Below are 26,355 nucleotides of genomic sequence, written 5' to 3'. Positions count from 1 at the left end.
AATAAAGGTAACAATAACGATGCCAGTAAAAGTCTCCTAACTGAGGCAAGCTAATGTTCACTTCTAATTTTCCACAAAGGTTCGTGGTACCACACACACACTAGTAAAAGTCCAGTTCAGAGACGAAGGCGTAATCTTCAGCGGTCGTAGTCCACGAGGTCGGTATCCGCAGTGAACTGAACTTCGGGGCTGGTTCTAGCCCCTAAATAGTTGTCTCCAGCCAATCAGGTTTTGGCGTAGTAATACTTCCTGCAGGCCGTGGCTCGAGCTCCCCCTGCTCGGAATGTCTGTTTCCAGTATCTTGCATGTAAATAGCCGATGTTTACCATGGTGCTTTTGGTACGCCTTGGACATAGGCAACCCTGTGCTCCGTGGTGTAATATGGGTTGCCGGCCCTCAGGGGGTACCTTGGCTCTGGCATAACAAAATCCGTGGGAATGTGTGACATGAGGGTTTCCCTCATCTCAAATGTTGCTGTTACGACAATTGAACAGACCTTCGTTTGTGAAATGAGATCTATCTGTGAAAAGAACGTTCCGAAGACGGAGAGAAGTGGCACGGAGGCTAGTACATTGACTCGCATTCGGGAGGACGACGGTTGAGTCCCGCATCTGGCCATCCTGATTTAGGTTTTCCGTGATTTCCCTAAATCACTTCAGGCAAATAATGGGATGGTTTTTTTGAAAGAGCACGGCCGACTACCTCCCCATCATTCTGTAATCCGATGGGATCGATGACCTTGTTGTTTGGCCCCCTCCCTCACTCCCCCCTACCAACCAACCAATGACCGGAGGAAAATGTCGAGACGGTGGTATAGCAACCATGCGCAGTAATCGCCACGTGGCGAAAAATCAGCTGGTGCCAATGCCTGCACTCTCTGCGTGTGGTATGGGTAAAGTTGATGTTGATGGAGAACTCGCCAGACGTTGCTCTGGAATACACAACGGCATCTGTAGTGCTGCAGGTACTCGTCGACGGGTTCCGTCGACCGGCAAGAGGACTTCCTCTTCCACGTCAAGAGTCGTCGTGTCTGGCCACAATCGCAATCGGCTGTATTAGCCCTGATAGTGCCGGTTTCCAGAATCCGTTGTCCCAATCTTGATAACATGGCACGTGATGGACGGCATGACCCGAAAATCGTTCGTGATACAAGCGTTGTGCTAACCGAGAATTTCGTGTCTTTACAGGGTGAAAAGTATTTAAACCGACAAACTCTGGGAGTTTGTAGAGGACATCAAAACAAATATTTTTCCCTAATGTCATTTTTTCCTATGAGGAGTATTTAAACCGGTAGAGGAAGATTTCTCTGGCGGCAGAGTAATTAAACCAACAAACACTTTTCCATTTTTTATGACCAAGAGACAACACATTAACACAACCCAATTTCAACTATAGTTGATCTTCAAAAATGCCTCCATTGACAAGGAAACAAAGGTTACACTGTCGGATCATGTTCTGTCTGACACGGGCAAATACCACAGGAGTATCCTGAATTGTTCCTGCTGCTGCTACCATCCGGGCAACCAGATCCCCTTCTGATGCAACAGGAGTTGCGAAAACAAGGTTGCGCATCTCTCCCCATACAAAAAAGTCCATAGGGGACATATCTGGGGATTGAGCAGGCCCTGGTACAGGACCACCTCTGCCAATCCACGTTTCTGGGAACCGACGGTCTAGGAATCGACGCACACGACTGAAATGTGCCGGCGCCCCGTCATTTTGGAACCAGATGCGTTGTCTTGTAGGAAGCAGGACGTCTTCCATCAATTCTGGCAATGCTCTGGCGAGAAAATTGTAATAGTGCCTGCCATTTAATGGCCAATGTACCAGATACGGTCCAATTAAACATTTCCCAACAACACCGACCCACACGTTAACGAAGAACCGCACTTGATGAGCGCTAGTAACTGTGGCATGTGGGTTATCCTCACTCCAAACATGCGAATTGTGCATGTTGAAGACTCCATCACCCCCGAACGTTGCTTCATCGGTAAACAACACAGAGGATGGAAATGTGGGATGCATTTCACACTGTTCCAGGTACCACTGCGAAAACTGTGCTCTGGATGGATAATCAACTGGTTCCAGGTTGTGGACACGCTATAAGTGAAATGGACGCAACAATTGCTCTCGAAGGACTGTTCTTACACTCGTCTGATTCGACCCCATTTTACGTGCAATTGCACGAGTGCTGATTGAAGGATCCCGCTCCACATGCTGCAAGACAGCTTTCTCAAATTGCAGCGTTCTTACCGTGCGACGGTGTCCCTGTCCAGGTAATCTGCTTATGACCCGGTCTCACGCAGATGTTGGTACACAGCAGCAAAGGTCGTATGATGCGGGAAACGGCGATTAGGATGTTGTTGTTGATAAACCCGCTGTGCATCTCATCCGTTGTGGTGCGCTACGTAGTACGCACCAACCATATCAGTGTGCTCACTCCAGGTGTATCGCTCCATTAGTAAACAGAGACAATACACTGATGGACAGCAGTTGCCTACAACTGAAGAGCATAATATGCCCTCTAACAACTGAAGATCGTAATATGGCCTCCACCGGTTTAAATAATCCTCTTGGGAAAAAATGACATTAGGGAAAAATATTTGTTTTGATGTCCCCTACAACCTCCTAGAGTTTGTCGGTTTAAATACTTTTCACCCTGTATAATCGAGAAACGTTTACTCTGCCTTTCTGTAATGCTCCGTCTTTCTCGTGCACTCAGTGGCAACAGATGTACACGGGCTTCGATTCATTGGGTTGTTCTCTGATAACACGTGACGTGACATCAAACGACGAGAGAAACCGACCTCTGTCAATGTGCATTGCCTTCCATCGTTCAAAATTGTTTATCTTCTACAAGGCGCTTTTCCGGAGATGGGTTTACTACCAAATGTTGGTGCCCTGATTCCCCTCTAGAACACCTCTATCTATGTAAAAGTAATTTGGAGTCACCCTGTATAATATGAGCAATAACAGCCAAACAACACAACCCAAACTGCATGCTTGACGTTACAGTTGTCTCTGTCGATGGCACTGCATCGAACATAATGTGTTGTATTCTATAGTCACTTTTATACAACAGTCAACTCTGGAATGACGATTGTTAACGATACTTAAACAATTCATACTTTTCGACTCACAGCTATATTCAGAATGAAAAGAAGAGACTTGTGCTTCTATAGTCATTAGATGGTTACCCTTCAAATTTCTCTTGTACACAAATTAGGATTTTTACACGTAAATAATCTTGATGTGACGTAAAGCAGACACATCTACGTATTTAAAGATCATTTAATTCGGTTTTAGGCGTTCGAGCTGTGGTACTGCCTTAATAATTGTCGCTGTACTGTCGGCTAAAAGCGAGAACTTTTGACAATTATGGTACTGTGTAATCAACAACTCGTAGCGACTTGTGGTTTACAAAAGTATCGTTAAAAATTGTACTAAATCAGGAAATTATTTGCGCTACACACAAGGTTTGTCCAATTTCTGTAGCACGTTCTTTGTATTTAGATTAGTTATTCTTCCGCTAAAGACTTTCCGCATGCATACCGCTTCTCTAAGTTCACATTGGGGAGTAGTATTCCATAGCGACAGTCTTGCCTTGGTGTTGCAAACAAGCCATATGATAGGAACACTGTATTGGCTCGAGAAACGCCAAAGGAGGAAATACTAAGCTCATGAGTCTTGTCTAAGAAGGATATGAAGGTATGCACCGAAAAAAAAGGGTAAGAAATCTGGGATAAAGCAAAAACATGGAATAAGACCTATCACTTACTTCAAAATATAGGAGAAAGATCAAGAATATCGTACTTATCACCGATCAAGAAGCCAATATACTACTGTACTTGTTGAGACGCGGTCCAAATGTCACCTATGTAATAAAAATACATCAACGCACTCCAGACGCCTGCGTATGCGGATCAATACACACCGCACAACGTTTGGGAGTGTCCCAATAGATAAGATGTTACGGATCAAATACACTAATTTAGGGTAAAGTAGTGCTGTGTAGCGTAATATTCTGTTGTGTAGTCTGCTGTGGTTTGGTTTAGAATTAATAATTACGAAAGCTTTGGTACAGTAATGGGCTACAGTACATGGACGCAGTAACGTATGCCTTCTGGATACATGATGAGGAAGAACGAGCTGCTAATAACGCCAGAGAAGGATAGAGGACGTCAAATCCAATAATATTTTCCAAGTAGCTATAAGATGAACATACTCTCTTGTGAAGCTACAGACATAAAACAACAGCTAATAATCTACATGCGAGAGGAAATTCGTCCGGTAAATGAACGTATTTCGGAGTTTCGAGCATTTGCTGTAAAAGTCTGATCTGAGAATAAAGAGTTCTCTTTTTTATCATTACCACAGTTAACAGCCATTGGTCTACTGTCCTTGTTAAAGTAAAAGCTCACTGACGCTCTGTGTATATTAGTGCAAATGTGGCCTTAGCGCATTCACTGTATTTCTCTCATTATTCAACACACAACCGTCTCGCTTCTAGTTATTAAAAGTCTACTGTTAATTTGTAATTAGCTGACATGAAAGCTCTATTATTTATTTTGAAAAGCCTATTAAATAGTCTGGTACGAAAGTAGCTAGGTAATGCTTAAAGTAAAAACATCAAAAAAAGTTTTGCATGAACGTAGTTCCCTGTATTACAGAGACAGTCTCTTTGACTGTTCAGAGATGTCACTAAACCCACCCAAAGATGTAAGCAACCATGCATGAGCAGCGCCTATTAGACGGAGGGGGTCCGACAGCCTATCAGTTCCAGTCGTTCTACAAGGAAGAAGGTACACGGCTCCTGTTGCGTATAGTTCAACAATGCCTAAACGGTCAGTAACACGCTTCGATCGCGCCCGCATTGTTACTTTGTGCCAGGAATGGCTCTCGACAATGGAAGTGTCCAGGCGTTTCGGAGTGAACTAAAGCGATATTGCTCGGACTTGGAGGAGATACAGAGAGACAGGAACTGTCGATGACATACCTTGCCCAGGCCGCCCAGGGGCTACTACTGCAGTGGTTGACAGCTACCTACGGATTATGGCTCGGAGGAACCCTGACAGCAACGCCACCAAGTTGAATTATGCTTTTCGTGCAGCCAAAGGACGACGTGTTATGATTCAAACTTTGCACAATAGGCTGCACATGCTCTACTTCACTCCCAACGTCCATGGCGAGGTCCATCCTTACAACAACGACGCCATGTAGCGCAGTACAGATGGGCCCAACAAAATGCCGAATGGACCGCTCAGAATTGGCGTCACGTTCTCTTCACCGATGAGTGTCGTATATGCCTTCAACCAGACAATCGTCAGAGACGTGTTTGGAGGCAATCTGGTCAGGCTGAGCACCTTAGACCCACTGTCCGGCGAGTGCAGCAAAGTGGAGGCTCCATGCTGTTTTGAGGTGGCATTATATGGGGCCGACGTACTACGTCGGTGGTCATGGGGCGCCGTAACGGTTGTACGATACGTGAATGTCATCCTCCGACAGATATTTCAATTATATCGGCAGCATTTTGGCAAGGCATTCGTCTTCATGGACGACTATTCGCACCCCCATCGTGCACATCTTGTGAATTACTTCCTTCAGGATAACGACATTGCTCTATTAGAGTGATCAGTGTGTTCTCCAGACATGAATCCTATCGAACGTGCCTGGGATACAATGAAAATATGGATGACGTGACCCACCAACCACTCTGAGGTATCTACGCCGAATCGCCATTGAGGAGTGGGACAATCTGGACCCACAGTGCCTTGATGAAATTGTGGGTAATATGCCACGACGAATACAGGCATGCATCAATGCAAGAGGACCTGCTACTGGGTATTAGAGGTACCGGTGTGTGCAGCAATCTGGAGCACCACCTCTGTAGATATCGCTCTATGGTGGTACGACATGCAATGTGTGGTTTTCATGAGCAATAAAAAGAGCGGTAATGATGTTTATGTTGATCCCTATTCCAATTTTCTCTACAGGTTCCGGAAGTCTCGGCATCGAGCTGATGCAAAACATTTTTTGATTTGTGTATTATAGTCCTACTTCTTCTGTAGTCAGGCCACAGCAGCAACACAGTGAGTTAGGCGTGGTTTTGAGGGTAAACCAAGTCTTCTGCCTCTCACGCACGGCACACACACCTGTCCGTAATAGTTGAGCAAGATTATATTCGAAAACAAACTATTTTTGGATTGCCATTTCCTTAAATGACTAAAACATCTGCTTACTGATACAGGTGTTCAATGCATCGACGCTTTGTATAGTACTCTGTGAGGTCACCACTGCTGCATGTATATTGATATGACAATAAATGCAGCGTGAGTGAGATGCGACAACACGCGGTTAAGCATCTTAAGTCTTAACAATGAGTTTTACGGTTGGTTGTTTTCGTGTGCGCGCTGATCGGCAATCGCTAAAGAAGAGTCTACAGAAGTGGTCGATCCGAAACATTCGGAGCGGAGGAACTATTGTGAAGAAACCCAAGCAGTGTACTGATTTCACAGTCGCATGTCGGAAAAATATTGAATAGAATTTGCGAGGAGGGAATGTTGTCCAATTTTGAAGCATTCATGAAAGTTGAAATTTTATTCGGATCATGCAGCATTATTTTCTTGCTATGATTTAATAATACTTTTCGATAGAGGACATACTAAACTAATAATGACTTCTGAATCCATTGTGCTTAATGAATGCACCCAAACAATTATCAAATAATACTAACGATGGAACAGTCAGTCACTGACAAGGAGAGTTGTAATTTTCAACGAAGTGAGCAACGAAGAGAAATTTAACAGCAATTTGTAGCAGACAGATTCTGTTATTCTTTGGCACATTGACTATGTAGCAACTCCCAGTATTTTGTTCATTCTTCATTCACGAACTTCTAACATCGTGCTCCGAAGACAGTACCATCGTTCTACCTAACTGAATGAAGTACAGCGCACCAACTTTACACTCTGTCCCAGAAAAATATGTTGGTAGAACGCATTCATTTCTCTCTGTACAATTTATGCAGAATGCAGGCTTCTTTCTTCATATATTTAATTTTTCAACAGATCTAATAAAAGAAATTCAGAGCAATACGTTCTTTGTAGTTTATTATTAAGATATTTGCAGTTGAATGCTTAAATGCAGCTGAACATATTTAACTTACTTCTCATAACTAGGTTAACTGACTCAATAAAATCTCTTGTAACAAAATAATATTGTAGTTTTCAAATAAATCAGCCATATAGTCGCAACTGCAATACATTAAAATGGATTAGTGGCATATATTTTCGTGCGCTCAGATTTTCTTTGTGCGTTTTTGTACAGCAAATACTCTTTATAATTTACGTTAATATTTACTGTCCTACTATTTAAATCATCACAAAAGCACCATAAGAAAGCAATATGACTGCTGTATCCTTTTTATCTACAGTCCACAGCTCCTGGTCTAGTGTCTAGCGTTGCTGCCTCTGCATCAGGGGTCTCGGGTTCAATTCCCGGCCTGGTTGGGGATTTTCTCCGCCTGGGGACTGGGTGTTTGTGTTGTCGTCATCATTTCGTCATGATTCATGAAAGTGATGAGGCTGGACTGAGTAAAGATTGGAATTTGTATGGTCGCTGATACCCGCGCAGTTGAGCGTCCCACAAATCAAACATCATCATTATCATCTTTTCAACCATGGAACCATATACCTTCCTGTTTACAACATATGTCTCAGTCTCTCTCGCTGACCTTTCTGACTTCAACTGTTTCCTTCTTGTTTCAGGATTCATCTCAGATAGTAGAGGTAACAAACGAATTTCCTGTTGGATTTTGCTAAATAACAACCCTGCAAGTAAATTGTATATTTTCACATCATAGAACCTATTAATATAATCCACGTAGTATTAATATGTTGAAACTATTCGTCAGTCCCGTTACAACCTATAAATTTTATTATTAATAACACTACAGCTTGAAGAACCTCATGTTGATTATCTAACTGAAGAGCTGTTTCTGTAGCATGACCTATTATGTTAACAAATAATGAAATTACGTCAATTTTAGCGTAGTTGATGTAATAGTCAGTCCTTACCCAGTAAACACCACACATAATTCGCGTCCAGCAAAGCAGACCATGGACATAAATTTAAATTTTGCGTAGCTTTAACTGTTCAACTGCACCGCTTGACAAGAAAAAGTGAAGAAACTAGAAGGGATGGTCAGAGGTCAACGTATCTTCGTCCACGTACGCACCAGCGGTGGGTACGTAAACGATGACAGTTTTAATTCTCTGAGACAGATAGAGACGGCACCAGAATGCATTAATTTGTTCCTGTTTAGTGGTTTATTGGGTGTGGTAGGGGGACAACGTTGAGTGTTCGGTGCGAAAGTCACGGAGACAAGACGAACTCGTGTGAGACATCGTTATCAGCATCTGAAAGAGTATCAAAGGAGCCTGAGTGTGGGTCTCAATACAGCCGTCTAGTCCAACAGTGCACAATCTAGATTTTTGAGGTATACGGATGAGACAGTGGCTCGATGTTGGACTGCGTCGGAACTTCAGGGCACGCCTAGTGGTCGAGAAGGTTCTGGTGGACCACGTCTGACAACTACAAGAGATGATGGCTGTCACCAAGCACCACTTCACATCTGTGCCTGCCATCTGATACCAAGTAATGGACTGACTGCAATCGTTTGTGTCATACCGCGCCATTAGCAGGAGATTATCAGAGGGCGGACCAGGTGCTGCGGCGTTAAGTCAAGCGCCGGAACGCTAGTCGGAAACGAGAGAGCAGAGAGGGCTGTGACAAGAGGTCAGCCACTCGCACGCTGACTGACCCCTCTCCAGGACGACAACGCAACAGCAGCGGCGTGTGTGTGAAGTGGATATAAGCGTCGCACCAGACTGATAGCGGTTAATTTCTACAGCAGCATCAAGATCAGGCACTTCAAGACCAGCGACTTAGGAATTGTGTATACTGAAGAGATTTCTTATTTGCATGTCGGCCTTTGCTTGCGACAATTCTGCGTTATTGTCGAAGTTAAGTATTGTCATTGTTCATTCGGAATAAAACTCATTAAAACGATTTGTTTGAATGTTGTCTAGCGATCCGAGAAGGCAGGCTTCCTAGACCTCACATATTGGACGACTAGGCAGGATTGAACACTAGGCAATTATTCTCCTGCGCGTAGCAGGCCAATAACACCAGGAAGTTGCGTCTGGAGTAGGGTCGTGACTTGGAATAGGGGACTGCCGATGGATGACGCCGCACTGTGCCATTTTTCTACAGGACGCTGCTCCTCGACATGTGGCACCTGTGGCTATTAACTGTCTGCATGATGATGAGGTGCTCCCGTGACCAGCAAGATCGCGCGACCTGTCTCCGATGGAACATGTGTGGCACGAGTTCGGACGTCGACTCCAACCCACAGGCAGTGCCTGGATATCAAGGAATAGTTACAACAGCTACGTGCCAGGTAGCCTCAGGAGAGCATACAACAGCTTACGAGGTGTGTGAGTAAAGTACTGAGGCTGACAACACTGCGAGTGATATGTAAATGCTGTGTGTGTTTCCTTGTGTAGACCGGTGTGTCCAGCCCTTCCAGATGCTCGGTCCCAGTTTCAGCTCCATACAGTCATCGCGTGAGGTTTGAGAGCGCCATTAGTGAAGCTGTGTTTTTTCCGAAACAGCGGAATTTAGAACAACAGTATGTCATCAAATTTTGTGTTAATCTTGGAGAATCCACGTGTGTGATCTTTTGAAAATTGAAACAGACCTACGAGGAACATTCCTTACAAGAGCACAGGTTTTTCGCCGGTACAAATCATTGTTGGAAGGCTGAGAACACGTTAGCTCAGAGAGACGTTCAACTTCAAAACCCGACGAAAATGTTGAGCGTCTGCGTGCTGTTGTCAGATCGGACCTACGCTTTACAATAAGGATAAAAAGTCAACCAAGGTTTTACAAAAATGTCTTCGAAAGATTCAGGAAAAGCCTGAACCGCAACGCCCCAAGTCACACGGCCATGTCAATCATGGAATTTTTGACCTCAATAGGCTTTCCTGTTGTTCCACGCCCCCCCCCCCCCCACCTCCCACCATTCACCAGATCTGAGGCTTCGCTACTTTTTCCTTTACAGAAACTGAAAAATGTTTTAAAAGGACGTCAAAAGAAAGTAACAGCTGCTGCCAAGACTGGCAACGATGAATCCACCGGTGTATAGCTGCCGAAGGGAACTAAGTTGAGGGGGACAATACTGTTGTTTGAAAAATAAAAAAAATTTGTTAGATCAAAAATCAGTCTCATTACTTTTCTCACACACCTCGTTTGTCACCTTCCCGCACCGAACCAGTGGTTGAGAACTGACTGCAGCCGGTGCAATGTAATAATGATTAGCAGGCTCATACTGCCAAGTTCTTTGCAAATAACATCACATATCCTCTCAGCCCATGAAGTTTAATTATTCTTTCCTTTGATCAGTAACGTAATAGTGTGGTACACTAATAGTTTCAAATTTTACGTTAATATATTGCTTGTTACGTTCATATACAGGGTGAGTCACCTAACGTTACCGCTAGACATATTTCGTAAACCACATCAAATACTGACGAATCGATTCCACAGACCGAACGTGAGGAGAGCGGCTAGTGTAATTGGTTAATAAAAACCATAAAAAAATGCACGGAAGTATGTTTTTTAACACAAACCTACGTTTTTTTAAATGGAATCCCGTTAGTTTTGTTAGCACATCTGAACATATAAACAAATACGTAATCAGTGCCGTTTGTTGCATTGTAAAATGTTAATTACATCCGGAGATATTGTAACCTAAAGTTGATGCTTGAGTACCACTCCTCCGCTGTTCGATCGTGTGTATCGGAGAGCACCGAATTACGTAGGGATCCAAAGGGAACGGTGATGGACCTTAGGTACAGAAGAGACTGGAACAGCACATTACGTCCACATGCTAACACCTTTTTATTGGTCTTTTTCACTGACGCACATGTACATTACCATGAGGGGTGAGGTAAACGTACACATGTGGTTTCCGTTTTCAATTACGAAGTGGAATAGAGTGTGTCCCACTGGAAACGCGTCGACGTAGGTGGTATCAGCATGATGGTGCACCTGTACATTCCGCAGTTAACACTAGGCTGACCCTTGACAGGATGTTCGACGGGCGTTTCATAGGACGTGGAGGACGCATAAATTGGCCAGCCCGTTCTCCTGATCTTACACCTCTGGACTTCTTTCTGTGGGGTACGTTAAAGGAGAATGTGTACCGTGATGTGCCTACAACCCCAGAGGATATGAAACAACGTATTGTGGCAGCCTGCCGCGACATTACACCGTGATGTGCCGACAACCCCAGAGGATATGAAACAACGTATTGTGGCAGCCTGCCGCGACATTACACCAGATGTACTGCGGCGTGTATGACATTCATTACGCCAGAGATTGCAATTGTGTGCAGCAAATGATGGCCACCACATTGAACATCTATTGGCCTGACATGTCGGGACACACTCTATTCCACTCCGTAATTGAAAACGGAAACCACGTGTGTACGTGTACCTCACCCCTCATGGTAATGTACATGTGCGTCAGTGAAAAAGACCAATAAAAAGGTGTTAGCATGTGAACGTAATGTGCTGTTCCAGTCTCTTCTGTACCTAAGGTCCATCACCGTTCCCTTTGGATCCTTACGTAATTCGGTGCTCTCCGATACACACGATCGAACAGCGGAGGAGTGGTACTCAAGCGTAAACTTTAGGTTACAATATCTCCGGATGTAATTAACATTTTACAATGCAACAAACGACAATGATTACGTATTTGTTTATATGTTCAGATGTGCTAACAAAACTAACGGGGTTCCATTTAAAAAAACGTAGGTTTGTGTTAAGAAACATACTTCCATGCATTTTTTTATGGTTTGTATTAACCAGTTACACTAGCCCATCTCCTCACGTTCGGTCTGTGGAATAGATTAGTCAGTATTTGATGTGGTTTACGGAATACATCCAGCGGTAATGTTAGGTGACTCACCCTGTATACAACTTTATAGTCAAAGTACTGTTTGTTTTGTTGATGTAGATAACGTACTAAAATAAAACAGCAAACGAATAAATGAAAAATGTTGCAGACAAGCTGAAGGCGGAGATCGCCATCAACGTGCACCTGGACACGCTGAAGCGCGTCGAGATCTTCCAGAACACGGAGGCGGGCTTCCTGTGCGAGCTGGTGCTGCGACTGCGCCCCGTGCTCTTCTCGCCCGGCGACTACATCTGCCGCAAAGGTCAGTCCGTCCTGCCCCCTGTTTGCACGTCACGGCGACTCAGCGCGCCTTCTAGTTACTCGTCTTCCGGTGGATTCATCCCCGCCTCCACTTCTGTACATCTTCTTTACAATACCTTTCATCTCAGTATTTCTGCCTCATCCAACTTCCCCTACACTACGTTTTACATAATCTCATTTTTATCTACCACAAGGTAATTATGCTCATCTCCTCCTTCCGGTTCCTAGTTATATATTCCTAAATGTCCTACGACATATTCTGGTAGCATCTTCCTTCGTTGCTAATTGCTGATCAAAGCGTTTTCTATAAGGGGCGGTGAAAAATTTCAGTTCGAAGACCATACAGTTCAGAATCTGTATGCCAATCAGGCGAAATCGCCGTGAGCTTTGAGGTAGTCATCCTGGTAAGACACCGTGTACTACTGAGGGACGGGGGTTATCGCTGAAGAAATCGGTTTTCGGTTATACCGGTTTTTCCAGCTCCAGTTTAACCTGATTGTTAAAACCGTGCAAAATAACCGACTTCTGAAATAACCGATTTTCGGTTTTTTCTTCCTGTTATTTCCAGCATGAAACATGGACATCGAAAAGATCTGAAAAATTTGAAGACTCCCTCAGACTACTGCATCATACGATCCAATCAAAATATCAAATAAAAATTTAGCCTATCCACCGTTCGTTGATTTTCTCGAAAAGTGGTGATAGGTTGAATACTACAAATTATTCACCAGTGTTCTCTTACTGTTTCTAATTTTTTAAATTCCTGCTCAAAAATCACGTTGTAATCAATGATTATACCAGTGTTTTGGCATTACCGATGTTCAGTGCGTGAGAGTCAAAACTGAGGCTGGAGAGCTCTCTTTTTCGTGTTATGCTTTCCTTTTCGAAGGACTACATGCAGACAGAGATGTACAATAATGAACTTGGGATTGAAGCTCTTATTTCCGTGTTTTCTTTAACAATACATATGTTTTTGGATAGGGCCCGCCTTTATCAAAACACAAATTTGTTGTGACAGTGACAGCTTAATATATAGTGTTTTACAGTGATGAGCCGGCCGCGGTGGACGAGCGGTTCTAGGCGCTTCAGTCCGGAACCGCGCGACTGCTACGGTCGCAGTTTCGAATCCTGCCTCGGGCATGGATGTATGTGACGTCCTTAGGTTAGTTAGGTTTAAGCAGTTCTAAGTTCTAGGGGACTGATGACCACAGATGTTAAATCCCATAGTGCTCAGAGCCACTTGAATCATTTGAACAGTGATGAAGATGAGGAAAAAAAACGTAAGTGAAACATAATATAAACAGACACACACACACACACACACACACACACGCACACACACACACATACACACAGAGAATTAATTAATTTCAGGCATAGAAATAACAATTTTCAAATCGTAATTTTGGCTGAAACAGTTTATCAACTTTAAGGTGTAAGTGGTTGCAGATGACAAACTGTGAAACAAAACAGTCACTGAAGAAACACAATACATCATAAAAACCACACCATGTGGTAAAAAGGTATGAATTCATAATTTTGTGTGTTTTTTCAAATATCTGTCATTACGATTTAAAAACTAGTAGTTACATATATACAAACAGTAAAAGAACATCCTTTAACACACATAAAATAAAAGCCCACTGAATATGCTGCAACTGCAGCGAAACATGTTTGGGTTATAAAAACAAAATTGTGTTTTGCTAAAGGCGGACTGTATTCAAAAACATATGTAGAGACGTACAATGTTGACTCTGTCAGAAAATCAGCTATTTTGTATTTTTATTGTAAACTATGAATGAATTGTATTACTATTGCCATAACTTTAACTTTTATTGTTTCATGGTAATGACAGCCAAACAATAAGCATCAGTGTAGATTTTATAGCCTTCTTTTTCTTTAATTATTTCGAACCCGTTACTTTTTCATGGGAATTTGAATACAATTCATTTTCTTCTGACAAAAGACTAAATATGCTATTTAAATGAAGAATTTTCAAAATATAACATATATCACGAACAATTATATGACAATAGCCATAATTTCAGTAATGACTTGGTCAATATTCATTGTATGATCTGTTCATAAATACTCGTTCTGTAATGTGTTTATCTGTAAGTTGACTCCTTTCATCAGAATATTATCATTCAAAGACTAAACAGCATTTCAGAAGCCACACAACTTCCTACCAAACTGTTTTTTCTAAAAAAAAGTCTTATTTAAAAACCAAAAATTATAGCACTATTACCGTGGTAAATTGATGAATAGCTTTTATACCCAGTTACCGGTAAAAAAATAAAAATACCTGTTGTAACTGAAACCAATCAAATACCGAAACTAAAATACCGGTATCGGTTTTAACCGTGCAGTTTTTTCCCATTCATGGTCCTCCAGCGTGAAGTGAGCAGCTACTGCACATCCTCGTCCGACAAGAATTGACGACCATTCAGGGCCTTTTTATGGGACCGAAGGTTTGACAATCGCGTAGGAAGAGATGAGGACTGTGGGCGGGCGTTCGACCGCCGCCCACTGCACGAGGCTGGCCTCGCAGATCGACCGCCGCCTTGTGCCGAACACCGACCAGCGCTGCACTTGGCGCATCACTCCACGACGGCGGTTCTCGACAGACATGCTGGTCCATACACCTCTTTATTCTGCTGTGGACGTCTACTAATGTTTGTCCTTCGGCAGCCAAGGAAAGGATAACAGCACGTTGGTCTTGTTCGGAAGCATCTGGTAATAAAGTCGCAACAGCTCTCATTTCCTCATTTACTGCACTGACGTCGGAAGACACGAATACCACATCAATACCTTGCCTACATGTCGGTGCTTATACGCCTGCATCGAAGTCACCCTAAGTTGTATACAGGGTGGTCCACTGATCGTGACCGGGCCAAATATCTCACGAAATAAGTGTCAAACGAAAAAACTACAAAGAACGAAACTCGTCTAGCTTGAAGGAGGAAACCAGATGGCGCTGCCATAGATCAAACGGATATCAACTGCGTTTTTTTTAAATAGGAACCCCCATTTTTAAAACATATTCGTGCAGTACGTAAATAAATGTGAATGTTTTTGTTGGACCAACCTGACTGTCATCCGCCATACGGGCGACAACCAGGAGTGACGGTCTGGGGTGCCATTTCATTTATCAGCAGGACACCTTAGATTGTCATCCACGGCCCCCTCACAGAACAGCGGCACGTCTACGCTTCCTTTTGCGTCCTTTCTGGCTAGCCATCCCGGGCTTACATTTCAGGTACATAATGTCCGCCTGCACACGGAGAGAGTTTCTACTGCTTGTCTTCGTGCTTTCCAAACTCTACCTTGGTTAGCAAGATCGCCGGATCTCACCCCAACTGAGAATGATTGGAGCATTATGAGTAGGACCGTTCAGCCAGCTCGGGATTTTGGCGATGTAACGCACTAGTTGGACGGAATTTGGCACCGTATCCCTCAGGAGGGCATCCAACAATCAGTGCCAAGCCGGATAACTGAATAACTGATTGCGTGAGGGTCAGAGCGGACCAACGCGTCATTGACTTGACCAGTTTTTGAAGCTCTTTCTCTTGAATAAATCATCCAATATTTCTGACATTGTAATCATTTGTTTGTGATTATATGTACATCACATCTACCCGTTTCCGTGCCATTCGTATAATTCCTTCGCAGTGCGTCTTTTTTTCTCTTAGGCTGTATCTACCATACATGAAAAATATACCTGAACGACTCCGAAGTTCGTTTGAGACGTACGATTTCTACTTGTGACGAGCTTGGTACATGGACGTTCTTTGTGCCTTACAGGGGAGGTCGGTAAGGAGATGTACATCGTGAACAGGGGCCGGCTGCAGGTGGTGGCGGACAACGGCAAGACGGTGCTGGCCACGCTCAAGGCGGGCTCCTACTTCGGCGAGATCAGCATCCTCAACATGGGCACAGCAGGTACGTCAGCCGCAGCTCCGGCCCGTCTTGGATGCCAGGTGTCTGTTGTCATGCAAAATGTCCAGTGTTTGAGTCACCCATAGTCTTCTCGCTAAAATAGGATGTAAGCCTGTCAAACACTTGATACTACTTTTTTCCAATGTGAATTACTAAATTCTTGCAGTGGCATTCGTATCACAGTTTCGTTCACAAGATTATGGTAAGAATGGTCATTCATACATTATCTGCGTTTCTCTATGACGGATTAACTCTAGAACACCAGGGAGGGAAAATGTTACTTTGTTACTAGACCGTCGTATATTTTACTATTCCATATTTAATTCATTAGAACAGACATTTGCTGCGAGTGGGCACTGGTATAAGTCAATGAGGAAAGTTGAAAATTTGTACAGGACCGGGATTAAAACTGGGATCTCCTGGGCCGGCCGCTGTGGCCGAGCTATTCTAGGCGCTTCAGTCCGGAACCGCGCTGCTGCTACGGTCGCAGGTTCGAATCCTGCCTCAGGCATGGATGTGTGTGATGTCCTTACGTAACTTAGGTTTACTTAGTTCTCAGTATAGGAGACTGATGACCTCAGATGTTAACTCCCATAGTGCTTAGAGCCATTTGAACCATTTTGCGACCTCCTGTTTTCTAGACAGATGCTTTGACCACTAAGCCATCTGGACATAGAGGTTATTCCAACTCCACAGACGACCCTAGCACGCCCCCCTTCAAACCCAAATTCCCAACTCATCCACACACTACTAATGTAGTACCCCTTGCCCATTATCCTCATCACTCGCGACTAGTTTATCCACTAATTAACTACAATTATAAGATTATAAGGCCTCCTACGGTATTTCACATACAAAATAAGTACAAAATGTCCTGTTGTACTATATACCGGCAATACTAGATTGGTAGCAACTGCAATCGCAGTTTTTACGAAGTTTTAGTACTCTACGGTTGAAAAAAAGTGCACTACTCTGATGTGTATTGTCTTGGTTCAATTGGCTCTAAGCACTGTGGGACTTAACATCTGAGGTCATCAGTCCCCTAGACTTAGAACTACTTAAACCTAACTAACCAAAGGTCATCACACACACATCCATGCCCGAGGCAGGATTCGAACCTGCGACCGTAGCAGCCGTGTGGTTCCGGACTGAAGCGCCTAGAACCGCTCGGCCACAGAGGCTGATTTATTGTCTTGTCGATGACGAAAAATATGAAGCTATAGCTTTATCATATCAGAACAAAATTAATCCTATAATGTCTAAAACTGACGTGGTGAGATTGTGGTCGTGCTAAAACACAGGAAAAATAGCAAACAATCACTGTTAATAATACCATTTAATCTAAAAAAGTAGTCTCGGTAATAGTTTTGAATCGACGGAGTTTTCCTGATTATGGCTGTTCACTTTTGAAATCTCATCTAGCATACGCTGTACAATGAAAAACAATAAAAAAAGCACGTGCAGTGTAAGCTAAATCTAGCTGTATTCGTCAAAATCCGTCTGAGGATGAACTTATTGGTTCGAACCGGAAATTGCTTTTAATAAATAGCGCTACTGACAGTGGCTTTTTTGTCAGAATTAAGGTGCAAAAAATTAAGAGTGCGTAGGTCTCTCATTTGTTGTATTACTGTTTCAAAAGCCAGTGTGTTATAATAGCGGAGAAGAAACATCACTCGGTTGCATTGTGGTAACACTGCGTAAAAATTGGCTACCTAGTGCTAGCCATAAAGCCTCCTGTCATTTATTTTGGAGGGGTCTCACTCGGAAGCAATTATAATAGTACCTACTTTATCATCTTGTGCTTTATTTTGTTATCATTCTATTTCAAGATGCGCAAAGTGCATGTATTTCTCAATAGATGTAGCTCATGTCTTTCATAGTGCGAGATCACGCTGTCAACATCTGTATCTTTGTTTTAATGTCTACGATGCAACCACTATCTTTCTCTGACGGTGAGAGATTAAAAGATGTTCAAACAGCAGCGGCAGTCGTTGACTCACTTCTTCAAATAAGCCTTTAGGTACTTCACCCAAAATTTAAGTGGGAAGAGGCGAACAGATTAGGTTCGAGAACCAAACAGTCATCGATTACCGTATCTTTTGCCGGAAAAGATAAGAAAGGGTGACTCACCGAGTCATATTACTTTTCCTGTAGGGTAATAAAATAGAAAGTAGAAGTTACGACGAGTAGCAGGCTATTCTGACCCAGAACACAACGGCACGTCCTATTAAAGAAACAATGGACTCTAGCGGGGATTGCTTTTGAATGGAACGAGATTCTAGAAGACATAAAGCACAAGGAAAAATGAACAGACCGGCTAGTGAATTGTGCGCTCGAGTGTTTATTTAACAAACGCTTTGTCTGTATCAGCAGGCTTCGAGGTCAGTTGGATACAGTCTCGATTATCCGTTTTTCAAATAAAATTAAGTATTGAAGCAGTCTTTGTGTTAACCAGGGCGTCACAACTGGCGTACGAACCCCAGACCACTAACGATATGATGCACTAATTTCACAGGTATGTAATATCCTCCAGGCACTGTTGCTCTACACTGGGCAGCATTTACGCAATGCGAATGCGTTCTTGAAGGTGACTATAGAAACTGGACCATTGCCACTCGACTACGTACGTTTAGTAAAATCTGCACAGGCAAGTTGCTCTGTCGTCACTTACCTAGCACGACTATTCCGATAGTTAAAAGTTCTACAATTCGTCCCACTTGGTCAACTCTATGCAAGGAAGTACGAGAGCAGTGTTAATAAAAAAGCAGAAGTATTTGCAGAATGATTAGTCACTATATGTTTAAACAACCATTATCTACAAAGTGAAATGTAGATCAAAAAGATTTATTTTACCAAAACGCTTGTATGGAAAAGTCTGCATAGATGCAGATATTCGCGGATATCTGCATTAATACAAAACGCCGACGCCCCTTCTAATACCCGCGGGTGTATCTGAGAATGTTATCCGTAATTTTTCGTTGTGTGGTTAAAATTTAAAGGATAGTGGGAATATTATGATATTCGTCTATTTACATTACACGTGATCGATAGTAATAGTTATTAATGTTTTAAGCCACTGCTGATACGTATTCGGGTAGACTGACAGTATGATGTACGGTATAAAATTAGCGGATCTCTCAAGAATTCCCGTAAATATAAGTACAAGTACGTAATGCAGCGTTCATTAAATCGAAGAGTAAAGTACGTTAATATGGTTTAAATTGGAAGGATACATTTGACCAACTAAATATATAAAAAATATTTGAGTGCGCAAAATGTGACGTCAACGGCAAACTTTTATTTGGCTTACCAATATTCCGGAAATGCACAGAAAAATTATCAGAATCGGTTTCATTATTTAGGAGAGGAAACTGTAACTTACGGAACCTGCATTTTACAAGTATGTGGTCATCACCGAATTCAGTTCTCAGTCGGTGGAATGGAAATTACGAATCATACTCAATCAAGTTAAAAAAAGCTGGCCAAGCGTAAGCCTAACATCAGAGCTCCGGCGTACCGAACCAAATAAAATACTTACTTTTACTTTTAAAGGCTTCTCCATGCTCCAGCAGTTTGACTGTATTCCCACTCGCCAGAATGATTGACGATAACTGCAGTCTTCCTCTCGCAGACCTCTCTTCCTCATCATTCTCATTAATTCCGCTCCCAATGTTATTCTCGGCCATCCTCGCTTCCTCCCTACCGTGGCGGCCATTCCTGGATGGTTTTGGCTGTTGTCCGTGCTCCCTTCGCCGTACATGGCCATGCCATTGAATGTCTCTTGTTCTCAATTCTTTGCACGACTGGTTGTTTCGTATCGATTATCTCCCTAATTTCCTCGTTTCTTCTCCTCTGTGCTCTGGATATCCCGGCTGCCCTCCTTTTTTCATCCACTTCTGTCGCCTGTAATCTACTTCTTTAACGCTCCCCAAGGGTCCATACTTCTGCCCTATATGTTACTATAGTTTCAATTGCTCTTTGCAGAATCCTCTTCTTCGTGTCTTATCCCTTCCATCTACTGCCACTACTCAATACATTTATCATAAGCCTACCTCGTTCAAATGATTCGCCCGCATCTCGTGGTCGTGCGGTAGCGTTCTCGCTTCCCACGCCCGGGTTCCCGGGTTCGATTCCCGGCGGGGTCAGGGTGTTGTGTGATGTCCTTAGGTTAGTTAGGTTTAAGTAGTTCTAAGTTCTAGGGGACTGATGACCATAGATGTTAAGTCCCATAGTGCTCAGAGCCATTTGAACCATTTTTTTTTCAAATGATTCCATTAACTTCTTTGCGATAAACTTGACATCACCTACTTTTCAGTACTTGTAAATCGACAAACAATAACAAGTAGATAGTTAGTACCATACTGGAAGGTAATTCCCTTATCTCCGCACGATTGATTCCACAGCTTCAATATATACTGGATATACACTATCGCAAAAATATTAGTACACTCTTTTAGAGGTTTCCAGTTCACTCAAGATTTATTGATGTAACAATGAATACTGAGTACATGAAATGATTACATTTACAGATCAATAACACAAACGGTTCTGAGGTACCAGGTATCGACCCAAGTTGAAACACCCGTATCAGTACGTGGTATAGTCTCCACAGGCAGCAATGCAGACGCTGACTTTGGCATCCAGTTGATCTTACAGATGGCGAACAATGGCCTGGGATACGTATTCCACGCCTGCCTATTCATGTAATTCTGTAATGGTTTTTGCTTGACGCATCGCACGATTCATTTCTAGTCCCATCGTTTCCCACACGTACTGGACTAGAGACAAGTTCGGTGGTCGTGCTGTCCAAAGAAGTAGCTGCACATCTTCCAGAGCACGTTGAGTTTCACAGACAGTGTGTGGGCAAGCACTATCCCACTGGCGCAATACATCACATTCCCAGACAGTGTGTGGGCGATCACTATCCCAATAACGCAATACATCACATTCCCGCTGCAACTATGATTGACGATAACTGCAGTCCTCGTCTCCAAGACCTCTCTTCCTCATCATTCTCATTATTTCCGTTCTCCGTATTATTCTCGGCCATCCTCGCTTATCAGTAAACTGTCAGTTTAATAAGTTACAGCTGCAAAATACTAACACGAATTCTTTACAGAGGAATGGAAAAACTGGTAGAAACCGGCCTCGGGGAAGATCAGTTTGGATTCCGCAGCAATATTGGAACACGTGAGGCAATACTGACCTGTAAATTAAGGAAAGGCAAACCTACGTTCCTAGCATTTGTAGACTTAGAGAAAGCTTTTGAAAATGTTGACTAGAACACTCTCTTTCATATTCTGAAGGTGGCTGGGGTAAAATACAGGGAGCGAAAGGCTATTTACAATTTGTATAGAAAACAGATGTCAATTATAAGAGTCGAGGGGCATGAAAGGGAACCAGTGGTTGGGAAGGGAGTGAGTCAGGGCAGTAGCCTCTCCCCGATGTTATTCATCTGTATATTGAGCAAGCAGTAAAGGAAACAAAAGAAAAATTAGGAGTAAGTATTAAAATCCATAGAGAAGAAATAAAAACTTGGAGGTTCGCCGATGACATTGTGATTCTGTCAGAGACAGCAAAGGACTTGGAAGAACTGTTGAACGGAATGGATAGTGTCTTGAAAGGAGGGTATAAAATGAACATCAACAAAAGCAAAACGAGAATAATGGAATGTAGTCGAATTAAGTCGGGTGATGCTGAGGGAATTAGATTAGGAAATGAGACGCTTAAAGCAGTAAATGAGTTTTGCTGTTTGCGGAGCAAAATAACTCATGATGGCCGAAGTAGAGAGGATATAAAATGTAGACTGGCAATGGCAAGGAAAGCGTTTCTGAAGAAGAGAAATTTGTCAACATGGAGTATAGATTTAAGTGTCAGGAAGTCTCTTCTGAAAGTATTTGTATGGAGTGTAGCCATGTATGGAAGTGAAACGTGAACGATAAATAGTTTAGACAAGAAGAGAATTGAGGCTTTCGAATAGTTGTGCTACAGAAGAATGCTGAAGATTAGATGGGTAGATCACATAACTAATGAGGAGGTATTGGTTGGTTGGTTGGTTGTTTTGGGGAAGGAGACCTGACAGCGAGATCATCGGTCTCATCGGATTAGGGAAGGACGGGGAAGGAAGTCGGCCGTGCCCTTTGAAAGGAACCATCCCGGCATTTGCCTGGAGCGATTTAGGGAAATCACGGAAAACCTAAATCAGGATGGCCGGACGCGGGATTGAACCGTCGTCCTCCCGAATGCGAGTCCAGTGTCTAACCACTGCGCCACCTCGCTCGGTGAGGAGGTATTAAAAAGAATTGGGGAGAAGAGGAGTTTGTAGCACAACTTGACAAGATGAAGGGATCGGTTGGTAGGACATGTTCTGAGGCATCAAGGGATCACCAATTCAGTATTGGAGGGCAACGTGGACCGTAAAAATTGTAGAGGGAGACCAAGAGATGAATACACTAAGAGGATTCAGAAGGACGTAGGTTGCAGTAGGTACTGGGATAGCCGGCCGAAGTGGCCGTGCGGTTAAAGTCGCTGCAGTCTGGAACCGCAAGACCGCTACGGTCGCAGGTTCGAATCCTGCCTCTGGCATGGATGTTTGTGATGTCCTTAGGTTAGTTAGGTTTAACTAGTTCTAAGTTCTAGGGGACTAATGACCTCAGCAGTTGAGTCCCATAGTGCTCAGAGCCATTTGAACCATTTGGTACTGGGATATGAAGAAGCTTGCACAGGATAGAGTAGCATGGAGAGCTGCATCAAACCACTCTCAGGACTGAAGACCACATCAACAACAACCCGCTGCAACAAATGAGAAAGAATGGGTCTGACAACATTCTACACTGGTTAGCGCCCCGTACGGAAACACCAAAGGTGAACGAAAGTTTTAGTTTGTCGTACCCTGACCCATAGGGCCTGTGGTGGAACCACTGTGTCTTGGACGAATGCACTTTATGAGACAGAGCTCAGAAGGTAACCGTAGTACGCGTAAGTGATCATGACTTGTGTGCAGGCAAAATCTGCTTTCGTCGCTGAAGACCACGGCGATACTCTGACGGCACCAGCGGAGCCGTACACGTCGATGCTGTGGCGTGAGTGGAAGATGGGCCAGAGGTGTGCGTGCCCGTATTTCCACTGCCAGCAACCGGTTCGCAACAGTTCGTGTTGACACGTCTGAGCTCACAAGCCCTCTAATGTGTACTGTAGTAGCTGTACGATCTGCCGCTGCTGCCGTTACCACACGACGATCCTGGCGAGCATCTGTGCTGCGAGGACGTCAAGAACATCGTCTACAGATGTGATAATGTTCACGTCACCACTGTTACCAGCAGCGTTGTACAAATGACTCTGTACATCCAACTTGTGTGGCAAGTCTCCCAAAGGACCATCCTGCCACGCGGAAGGCTGCAATCTGACCTCTTTCAGACTCGCTCGGGTGACTGTAAGAAGCACAAATTCCTCTCTGTGGCATGGTTGACTGCTCGCTTCACACGGATGCACCACACTGAGCCTTCTAGGTTTGAGCATTCCCTATTAAAGGGCGGACACACCTGGTAACAGTGCCACTACGCTATTTGTTGGTGGACGACGTTGAATCCATTATCAGTATATCTACTATCCTCCAGGTGACAGATGCCGCCATCGGATCAAAATCGATGTCTTTCCAGTTGTACATTTTTTTCCGGTGGTGTATATTCTTAACAGACTCGTCGACATACTGCAACACGACTAAGTTCCTTGGATGTTTGGAATGGTTCACTCAACTTTCTCTCTACTTCAACTACAGTGTATGACTTCTGGTATATTCTTCGAATCAGGAATATTTGCTGTGCTTCTACACCTATATGCTCCACCGCTTTCCCAGGGCGTTAGTTGGCAGGAATCATAAGCTTTATGTAACTCCACAAATATTAGAGTACTTCCTGACCCTTAGAATATGTCTTCTCCCATATTTGCTTGAGGCTAAAAATGTGATCAATACAAGAACCTCTAGCCATAAAACCTGCCACGTTCTCTTGCGTTTCTCCCTTAATTTCGTTCTCCAAATTGTTTTCCAGTATAGCCCTAAAGAGTCTTCCGACAGATTTCATAATGCTTAACGCCCTTTAATTTCTTTGGTGCTTCTTGTTTAATTTTTTATGGATAGAAGATATATATGATACGCAGCTCTCTCTTCGTAATCCCCTACCCCCACAATCTGATTGAATAATTTAGACATAAGTCTCTCCATTTGAACGGGTCCATATTTCTACAATTTTATCACAGCTCCTCCCAATCCACTTGCCTCCCACTTCTTGCCTTTTTCAGTATCTCCTTTACTTCTTCCTCTAGCAAAATTTCTGTATTACCTTGTGTACTGCTTTTGTGGCAGACTTCTACATCATGTCTGTTCTTTTTTCTATCAGACGTTCTTCAAAGTGGTTTTTCCATTCTCCAATAGACAATGTGGGTGCGGGATTGCTAGCCATTTTCATCTTCCTTATCATACTCCATGCCTCCAACGATCTGCATTCCGACGGCCGGGGTGGCCGAGCGGTTCTAGGCGCTACAGTCTGGAACCGCGCGACCGCTACGGTCGCAGGTTCGAATCCTGCCTACGGCATGGATGTGTGTGATGTCCTTAGGTTAGTTAGGTTTAAGTAGTTCTAAGTTCTAGGGGAGTGATGACCTCAGAAGTTAAGTCCCATAGTGCTCAGAGCCATTTGAACCATCTGATCTGCATTCCAGCGAATGCTCTGTTTCCCCATACACTCTTTCCCATGCCACTACTTACACTTTCTGATTGATTTCTATACTTTTTTTTATATCTTGTGTATATTCCAATCGTCTTCCCTCCCAGAGATTAATCATGTCTGATAAAGTTACTGGTTTTCCTCGTCCACCACCAACAACTCTGTGGTTACCCATTCAGTTATTTCTCAGCTCTCTCTTTCCCTTCGTAAAACCTATTCCGCTGTTTCCTTAACTGACTTTTTCAGGAAACCGCAAAGTTAACTGGTGGTCCAATATTGCTCCAATCTTAAATTAAATCCTTGATGATATTAACTTACACACTTTCTTCTTGTAGCAGATGTACCCTGTATTATGGATACTCCATAGATGTACCTCCAACATCCTCCTCCTTTTTCTTCTGTCTCAATGGGAAAAGCAATTTTTGAAGTAACTATATAATGTTAGGAGCCACACTCTGCTCCTCCTACTCTTACATCTTGTACTTTAATTACCAGCTGTCTTCGCAGTATTACTAGAAGCCATGGGGGGCCTAGAATCGTCTGGTAAACAGTTATAGTCCAGCTTGCTCCTTTACATTCTCTGCAATATTATGTAGTCTAAGACGGTATTGTGTACGACAAAATAGCTGCTGTTAGGGTGTTGCTGGTAATCGCTTAGAGTAGGTCTCTAGATGCACAAGTGGATTCCTACAAACTGTGTGGGCATGACGTAGTCACCCATATACTGGAAGTACGAATTTAGTAATGAGAATAATAACCTAGACCACTGACAGAAAAATTTACTGCTTTTTTCCACTAGCATGAAACTGACGAACATTGCTTCTTAGAGGGTACAGAAGAGAATGGACAGGACAACTCAAAAGGGCTGCATGCTCTTACGCAAGGAGACACCTTATTTTCACACGTGGTCGCTGGTATACGTAGTTTCGAGTCATCAGCATGAACCCTGGACTACTCGTCCTTCGTCAGTTCAACTTCGGTCATTTGTCATCTGAATTTCTGTCATTATATGGGAAAGAGGAATTGAGCAACTGGAAGCTTGGGTTATTGATGGCGTTGCCTGATTCCACCACCGAAAGTGACTTCAAGCCCGCTTGACATACACAGCATCGACACACGTAAATCAAACAGCTCTCGTTAATGCACCACGCAGTGGTCTTATGCAGACCACCCCGAGGCGAGGCGCCACTGTCTGGCACGTTTACAGACCGATGGACCACCATTTTGAGCCTCCGTTGACTGAAGTCTGGCTGCCCAGCTGCCCACGCCATTGTCGATCGCTCTTCTTTTTCACCGGCCAGAGACGACGAGCGCCACCAACTGCATCCCACGGCACACACGCAGCATCTACATTTACATCTACATGACTACTCTGCAATTCACATTTACGTGCTTGGCAGAGGGTTCATCG

The 26,355-nt window shown here is 43.5% G+C and overlaps 1 protein-coding gene across 1 annotated transcript in view; it reads left to right on the top strand.

Moving 5' to 3' along the window:
• Positions 1-26,355, top strand: part of LOC124596227 (cyclic nucleotide-gated cation channel alpha-3) — a 1,106,485-nt gene that overhangs the window by 995,440 nt on the left and 84,690 nt on the right. Inside the window, 3 exon segments of the mRNA XM_047135285.1 lie at positions 12,131-12,283; positions 16,087-16,228; positions 17,572-17,579. Of these exon segments, the coding sequence (XP_046991241.1) occupies positions 12,131-12,283; positions 16,087-16,228; positions 17,572-17,579 (303 nt within the window).

Source organism: Schistocerca americana, chromosome 2 (assembly GCF_021461395.2).
Source record: "Schistocerca americana isolate TAMUIC-IGC-003095 chromosome 2, iqSchAmer2.1, whole genome shotgun sequence".
Classification (NCBI taxonomy): domain Eukaryota; kingdom Metazoa; phylum Arthropoda; class Insecta; order Orthoptera; family Acrididae; genus Schistocerca; species Schistocerca americana.
This window is presented reverse-complemented; position numbering and strand designations above follow the sequence as displayed.